The 8,753-nt window shown below is 36.9% G+C and overlaps 1 protein-coding gene across 1 annotated transcript; it reads right to left on the bottom strand.

The window, feature by feature from the left end:
• Positions 1 to 2,137: 2,137 nt before the first annotated feature.
• LOC118491587 lies at positions 2,138 to 7,916 on the bottom strand. The gene is made up of 2 exons (XM_035989473.1): positions 7,844 to 7,916; positions 2,138 to 2,640 (listed from the first exon to the last, which is right to left on the bottom strand). The coding sequence occupies exons 1-2, from the start codon at positions 7,914 to 7,916 to the stop codon at positions 2,138 to 2,140; spliced, it is 576 nt and encodes a 191-aa protein (XP_035845366.1).
• Positions 7,917 to 8,753: the final 837 nt, after the last annotated feature.

The following is an 8,753-nucleotide window of genomic DNA, read 5'->3' as shown; positions in this document are numbered from 1 at the left end:
TGCCAATTATATTGATTAATTATCTATTATAGATTAAGGTTTCAAGCCCTAAGTTAATGGACGCCAGTATAACATATGCATAACTTCATAGAAAGATCAACACAACAACACAATTAACATCATAACCAATACTCAACATGTACTCATATGCATCATAAGATTAATTCATAACAAAGTACGAAATTCATACTAATAAGTAATCAATTATCAGTCATAACTCAAATCAACGAATCATCTCATCTGGACAGTTATAAAAGAATTTAGCCAGACATGACAAAGAAATTCAAAACATAAATCATATTTATCATCAAATATAGAAGTTAAAGACTAGAGAAAATAGTAAAGATTAACTCGAAGAATCAAATCTTGCTTCCCCGTGCGTTAGATCTTCAATCCTTTTGCCTTTTGTCTTCCGAAATCCTTCAAAACCAAGTTCTTCAGCCCTTTTCTCGCTCTCCAGTCGATTTCCAATTATTTCTAGGGTTTCCATCGCAAAACTTAAATAGGCGCTCCAATTGGGCTTCGTAATGGTAGGAGTCGTCCCCTTATAATGGGTATAGGTTGTATTCTTTGACAGGGCCTAGTTTGGCCCAAATCCCAATATTGATTATGTCTTTTTGTCTGGTGACGCTTAGGCTATGAGGTGTGGATGGAGCCCCAAGGGGCTTTACAGTGGCGGATCCAGGATTTTTTTCCTATGGGTTCACTTTTTCGGGTAGTTAAATTTCAAAACCATATGTTAAAATTTTCGGGCCGGGTCGTGTCACGGATCATAATAAAGACCCAATTTCATATCGAATTTCCATTAGCATTAACCCAAAAATTCAAGTTTAAAGAAAAAAGAACTAAAATTGCTAAAAACCAATACATGTATATCTAGATTCTATCTAATACATCTATGGCAATCTTTTAACTTCAAGGATTTACAAGGAAAAAACTGTGCTTAAATGGATAACAGATTGGTGCTTCAAATGGATAACAGATTGGTGCTTATCCTTACTAATTGAATAGCATTAAGCATTAAGTAACCTTTGAGCTCGAGTGGGCTGCAGGTTATAAAATTATAAAAGATGTTCCAAAAAAAGACACCATGACCAAGATTCGAACCTATGATCGGATGTATAACAAACTAACAGATGGTTAACAAATCAAGTCTACAAATCAAGTCTCAATCTAACGGATGATAATCGATTAATCGGATAGACTAACCTTAATCGCTGATTCTGATAAACAAAGTGAAAGCTGTCGTCGGCGGAGGCGGAGCAGCGGAGGCCGGAGAGGAAGAACGCCGAGATGTTTTGGAGCTACTGATGTTTCTTCGTTCTTGTTCTGTCTGCGGCGGGTTGTTTTGGGTTATAACCCTAAATGGGTTTTATTACATTAAAGAAAAATAAAAGAAAAAAATTAAAAAAAAAACGGAACAAAAACTATTATTTATGGATCATTCAGGAGGATTCGAACCCAGGTAACTTAGGGAGAGTAATGCGGACATAACCAGTGGAACCAAGGTTTTTTTTTGTTTATGGGTTCCCTTTAAATTTTACTTATGGGTTCCTTTTCAGTTTGTTATATACATTTACACTAAAAACTAAAAACCGAATGGGTTCCCGGGAACCCGTAGTTTCTTAATAAGTCCGCCCCTGGGGCTTTATCATGCCATGTAGGATCCATGTCACCGCCATGTCAGCAAAGGGGCTTTATCATTCCCCCCTTTAATTTGGAGGGTGTGGATGGAGCCCCGTGTAATGATTAAGTAATTATTTATTTAAATATTAATTTTTTTAAATTAAATGGCAATTTTAATAACTACAAAATTAAAAATAAAAACATAATTTCATTAAAAAAAACTACAAAGTCAAAAAAAAAAAAAACATTACATTCTAGAAAAAAAACATACCATACTAGAAAAAAAGGCAACATACTTAAAAAAAACTACATATATTTGGCCCGAATTTGTGCCTTACGAGCCTCCAAAATGACTCGGTCCTCCTCCGAGACATGTGACAGATCCCTTGCGAGAAAGTCCATGTCTCTCGCAATTTGTTTCTCCATTTTCATTTCTTGTTCTTTTTCCCTAATGGAGATTATTTGCTTCAGATCTGCCTGGAACTCGGTAATCATTGACGGGCCATCTGATTTAAGTAGACTTTCCACGTGCCTTTGCCTTGGCTTTACTTTTATACCTACCAGTTGGACGAGGCAGCTCTTGGGGTTCTTCAAACTCGTCAGCATCCTCGTTTAGATTAATTACTGTACGAGCATCTGACCCAGAAGGTTCGGTGGTGGATGTCGATTTGGACCGTTTGGATCTAGGGCGGGTTGGGTCGAACGGTGGCACAAGGTGCCACTTTGGAGATTTGCGAAGAAGCTCCCATGTGGTTACCAGGTTAAACATATGCCCATGGTGCATTCTATACTCGGTGTGGGCTTCGGTCATGATATAGACATCGCTCGCACCACTTCTCCTTCGAGTGTTATTGACGAGGTTATTGTATATGCTGTTGAAGTTGCTAACCTTCGTCCTCAAAGCCCCCCACTTTCCCGAAAAAGAGTCGGGGGCTCGATACACGCCACGACCCATTGCAGCGAAAAACTTATCGCGTATACGACCCCAAAATGCCTTTATGTCTTGGTCGTCTCCTAAAAAAATATTATTTAGACAAGCATAAAAAATATTATTTAGACAAGCATAAAAAATAGTATTTAGACAAGCATAAAAAAAATTATTTACCAACAATCTCGTCCTCCGACACGTCGAGCCAAGCTTTTGCCAACTCGAACTCTTCCTTAGGCGACTAAAATTCTACCTTCTTTGTCGCACGTTTTTCGGTCTCATCCTTCTTTTTATGGCTTCTTTTTTTGATAGAAGAGGATTCGACTTGGGTTTCGGGAACAAATTTCGGTTCGCTTGTGTCTTGGGCGGGTATGTTTGGTGGTGGCATGTTTGGCGGAAAAAAAGGGGGTTGAGAATAATACCCGAAATATGGAGGAGGCATCGGTTGAGTGGTGGGATGAGGAGAAGTTGGTGGCATTGGATAATATCCAACCTCCCCCGTACGCGGGTCTCGGCGATAGCGGTCCTCTTGCTCGTTGTTTTGCAAAGTTTGCCAATGCGGACTGGTCGGATCCCATGGGTTGTTTGGGTTGTTAGGAAACATTGTTGGAAGTTTTTAAAAAAATGAAGAGAGTTGTATAAAAATGGAGGTAGAGAGTGAAAGGATATGATTTAAAAAGAGGTAGAAGTTGATATTTATAGTGTGATTTTATAAATAAAATAAAAAGTAAATTTTTTTTTAAAAATTTTTGACCATTTCGACGGTCCAAAACATTCAATTTGTCTCGGTCCCTGTGCGTTGCCGCTCGCCATAGCGGTGGTGGAGCTTCAATGGCGCCTCGGCTATGGCGCCGGGGGTGTGGTCGATTTGAAGGGGGGCGCTATAGGCGGCCAGGTGACGAAGGGTGGCGCCCCACACCCTCCAGCCTTACGACTTATACTCTTTGGATCGTGTATGGGCTATACTCTTTCAGATCTTTGTACCTTTCTTTAACGTCTCTCATTCTATTCCAAAAATGCCCTTTTAAGTCTAAATAACTTCCTTTTCACTAATTACCTGCAAATTCTCAACAAAACATTAATAACTATTTATTCTTATCTAATTTGAGATAATTACCCCTAAAAGCAAGTAATTTAAAACTAAAATATTATGTAGGGATGGCAAAAATACCCGAGCCCGATGAGTATACCCGAAACCCGACACAAATGGGACGGGTATATCCGATACCCGATGGGTATTGGGCCGGGTATGGATTTAGTTTTAAAAATTTTAACGGGTATGGGTCGGGTATGAGATTAGGTGATACCCGACCCGATTACCCGAAACCACAAACCCGTTTATCCGAACTATATACCCGATCATGTACCCGAAGTTTTTAATTTATATTATTATTTTCCATTAACCCTTATCTATTAGTGATTTATTTTAGTATGTTCATAATGTAAAAAAATAAATTTTCTTTTAGCATATGTATTTGATGATAGTATTTATATTTTATGTGTTGTGAAGTATATACATATAAGTGTATACATATTATAAAGTTATTATTAATTTATGCTAAAACTTATATTTATGTAATGTATATTTAATTTATAATAGTTGTTACATACATAAAAGTATATAATAATTATAATAGTAAAAATGTATTTGAAAATCCCAATGTATATTTTTTAACAAACCAATGGGTATACCCGATGGGTATTGGGTCGGGTATGGGACACGATTTTACAACCGGATATGGGTATGGGATTGCCAATACCCGACCCGAACCTGACCCATTGCCATTATTATGCATCCTATGACTACATTACGTCACAAAGGTTGAAATTGCTTAATTTGGTCACTTTTCTATAATCTTGGAGTTCCATTGAGAAAGGCACTAGAATTTGAATAAGCTCTTGGTAAATAAATGGTGACTCAAATCAGGTTGAACGATTTACCATATCAGACTTGTGTGATGTAATGACTCACTGAATCAACATAATATTTATGACAATATCATAAAAGAATGTTGATTTCTTGAAAACTTATATGTTAAACTGTAAACGTATTGACAGAAAAACTAGAAAGTTAGAAGTGACAGTGTCGATCCAGTATGGGTAAACGGGTCAATCCATGTTATAGTTCATCTAATGAGTCAGAATTAGTATACTTTATAGTTATAGTTATAGTCACTTAGGGATGGCAAAAATACCCGAGCCCGATGGGTATATCCGAAACCCGACACAAATGAGACGGGTATACCCGATACCCGACGGGTATTGGGCCGGGTATGGGTTTAGTTTTAAAAATTTTCGCGGGTATGGGTCGGGTATGGGATTAGGTGATACCCGACCCAATTACCCGAAACCACATACCCGTTTACCCGAACTATATACCCGATTTTTTTAATTTATATTTTTATTTTCCATTAACACTTGTCTCATGTTGATTTATTTTAGTATGATCATATTGTGAAAAAAATAAATTTTCTTTTATTATATGCATTTGATAATAGTATTATATTTTGTATGTTGTGAAGTATATACATGTAAGTATATAAGTATAATAAAATTATTATTAATTTATGATAAAACTTATATGTATGTAATGCATATTTTTAATTTATAATAGTTGATGTATAAATAAAATTATATAATAATTATAATAGTAAAAAAAGGTATTTAGAAATCCCAACGTATATCTTTTAACAAACTAATGGGTATACCCGGTACCCGCGGGTATACCCGATACCAGACGGGTAATTACCCGACAAATACCCGATGGGTATTGGGTCGGGTATGGGACACGATTTTATAACCGGGTATAGGTATGGGATTACCAATACCCGACCCGAACCCGACCCATTGCCATCTCTATAGTCACTCTAAAGTCTAAAGCTTGTTAAAAATGCATTGAACTTCTTAATTTTTTATAGAACAAATTGTCTTTTTAATAATATAGTTTCTTAGTCATCATGTTAATTATTTTTAAAAGAGTAGATTGCCATTTTAGTCCATGAGTTTTGTCTAAATTTGCCATTTTAGTCCAAATAGTTTTTTTTTGCCTCTGGGTTCTGACTTTTCTCTTTTGTTGCCATTTTGATCACATACACTAACTCCATCCAAAAACTCCATCTTTAACCAGGGGTATTTTGGGGATTTTCATTTTAAATGTTTTCAATTGCCATTTTGATCCAATTCCAAAAAATCAAAAAAATTCCAAAAAATCAAAAAAATTCCAAAAAATTCTAAAAAATAATAAAAATTCTAAAAAATCATAAAAATTCTAAAAAATTCTAAAAAAATACAAAAAATCCGTTTCGGCGCGAACCGTTTCGAACCCGAACCGTTTCGAGCTGAACCGTTTCGACGCGAACCGTTTCGACCCGAACCGTTTCGAGCTGAGCCGGTTCGACGCGAACCGTTTCGACCCGAACCGTTTCGACGCGAACCGTTTCGAGCCGTACCGTTTCGAGCTGAACCGTTTCAACGCGAACCGTTTCGAGCTGAACCGTTTCGACGCGAACCGTTTCGACCCGTACCGTTTCGAGCCGAACCGTTTCGACGCGAACCGTTTCGAGCCGAACCGTTTCGAGCCGAACCGTTTCTAGCTGAACCGTTTCGACGCGAACCGTTTCGACCCGTACCGTTTCGAACCGAACCGTTTCGAGCTGAACCGTTTCGACCCGTACCGTTTCGAGGCACGGCTCGCGTCGAAACGATTCAGCTCGAAACGGTTCGGGTCGATACGGTCGGGTTTAAACGGTTCGCGTCGAAACGGTTCGGTTCGAAACGGTTCAGCTAGAAACGGTTCGGCTCGAAACGGTTCGCGTCGAAACGGTTCAGCTCGAAACGGTACGGGTCGAAACGGTTCGCGTCGAAACGGTTCAGCTCGAAACGGTTCGGGTCGAAACGGTACGGGTCGAAACGGTACGGGTCGAAACGGTTCGCGTCGAAACGGTTCAGCTCGAAACGGTTCGGGTCGAAACGGTTCGCGTCGAAACGGTTCAGCTCGAAACGGTTCGGGTTCGAAATGGTTCGCGCCGAAACGGATTTTTTGGATTTTTTAGAATTTTTTAGAATTTTTATGATTTTTTAGAATTTTTTGGAATTTTTTTGATTTTTTGGAATTGGATCAAAATGGCAATTGAAAACATTTAAAATGAAAATCCCCAAAACACCCCTAGTTAAAGATGGAGTTTTTGGATGGAGTTAGTGTATGTGATCAAAATGGCAACAAAAGAGAAAGGTCAGAGACCCAGAGGCAAAAAAAAACTATTTGGACTAAAATGACAAATTTGAATAAAACTTAGGGACTAAAATGGCAATTTACTCTTTTTAAAATTTTAAGAACGGAAGAGAATAGTTTGCACTTTGGACCTATACTATAAGATGACATGTTTTGACCCGTTGCGTAGCAAGCTGCTAACTTGACCTGGCCATTTTGATAACTGTAAGAAGATTAGAAGAGGATTGTAAGAAGGAAATGTGGTTCTACCATAATGGCCTATGACCCGGCCCTCTTGATCCACCAAAAACTTGGTAAAGATCCATTTGATCCTTGATTCAAATATAGTCCCTTTACAGCTTTACTTGCTTTAAGACACTTGTAAACTGGTGCTGATTTGGTTCGCTGACACAAACCCGTTGTTCTTAAGAGGATGTCCTGGTGGTAAAGTGGTGTGCTCCCTAACGAAGTGGTTCTGGGTTCAAATTTTGTGGATTTGCACATATGGTGATTTTAGGAATAAAGTTATTGTCTATGTAGCACGGAAACGGGTACGGGACTGGGGTACGGGGACGATACGGGTACGGAGAACGGCAAAACTCAAAAATTCAAGATACGGGTACGGCAAACGTACGGTAAAAAATATAAAAAAAAATAAAATTATATTATAAAACTATTCATACATATTGAACTTGTCTACGTCTTTCAATCAAAGTTAAACACATATAGATAAAATACATGAAATTTTTATTGATAAAACTCTAACATAGATCCGATTTTTTACCCATAATAGATATATAAACAATTGAAAACGGAAAAATACTTGTAAACCAAAAATTAGAAAAAAAAAAAAAACATATTGTTAAACACAATTGACTAACCATTATTCAATAATAAAACTCACCAATGGTGTACCCAATTTAATTAAATATATTAACACTTGATATAAAATGTTAACTTTAGGGAAGTTTAAAATTAAAATTGAACTAAAAGGTTATATTTGTAATTTTATTTGAACTGAAGGGTTTAATGTGAAAGTTGGTTTTTATTCATTTGAAATAAAACCCTAATTTTATCACCCCACGTCTTCCTCATCCCTGAAACTTCCATCGCCGCCACCACCTGAACTCCATAACCAATCTTTTTCTTCATTGTTTCGTATCATCGGCCGATGTTACAGAATCTGCAAGGCTTTGAGTCGGTTTTATTTATAATTAAACCCCTAATTTTAATAAGGAAACGTCCCCGAAACGTGGAACTGCCGTCCCCTTATTCCCGGAAACGTCCGGGGGACGTCCCCATGGCGTTTCGCGTTTCCGTCCCCGCGCCGTCCCCGGGACGGGTACTCATGGTTCCATCACGTCCCCGTGCTTCATAGGTTATTGTAGATTAGATAATGTGTGTTTGCGGGTAAAATAAAAGAAAATAAAAATAAAAGAATGTCTATTTATGATATATACCAAATTCAGGTTGATTGTATAGGGGTTTTTTTTTTTTTTTTTTTTGTTTTTTTTTTTTGCCTTTTTGTAATTTTAAACTTTGGCCCAGCAGTTTAATCAGCTTCTTTTTTTCCTTTTTTTAACAAATTTATATTATTACCCGAAAATAAAAATAAAAGAATGTCTATTTATGATATATACCAAATTCAGGTTGATTGTATAGGGGTTTTTTTTTTTTTTTTTTTTTTTTTTTTGCCTTTTTGTAATTTTAAACTTTGGCCCAGCAGTTTAATCAGCTTCTTTTTTTCCTTTTTTTAACAAATTTATATTATTACCCCAAATAAAGTTACCAAATAACCCTTAACTTACTCTTTTTCTTAGAAATTTTTAGTTTCCTTTTATTATTTTTATTCACATTTATTTTTATCTACGTTTCCAATGTTTTGATGTGTATTTTTTTTTTCCATAGAGTGAGTACCAAACTGCTCACATACCGTTTTCCTTTTTTTATAAAGTTTTTTGGAATATTACTAGCTATTTTGCTGCAATA

The sequence above is a fragment of the Helianthus annuus genome, chromosome 4 (assembly GCF_002127325.2).
Source record: "Helianthus annuus cultivar XRQ/B chromosome 4, HanXRQr2.0-SUNRISE, whole genome shotgun sequence".
Taxonomy (NCBI): domain Eukaryota; kingdom Viridiplantae; phylum Streptophyta; class Magnoliopsida; order Asterales; family Asteraceae; genus Helianthus; species Helianthus annuus.
The sequence above is the reverse complement of the archived record's forward strand: the minus strand, read 5'-3'. Positions and strand labels throughout refer to the sequence as shown.

Excerpts from the sequence above, each read along its gene's own strand:
- LOC118491587 (XM_035989473.1), bottom strand. The coding sequence starts at position 7,916 with ATGAAGAAAAAGATTGGTTATGGAGTTCAGGTGGTGGCGGCGATGGAA. Across the intron at positions 2,641-7,843 it reads AGGGATGAGGAAGACGTGGG|GAGACGACCAAGACATAAAG; the intron begins GTGATAAAATTA and ends ATATTTTTTTAG.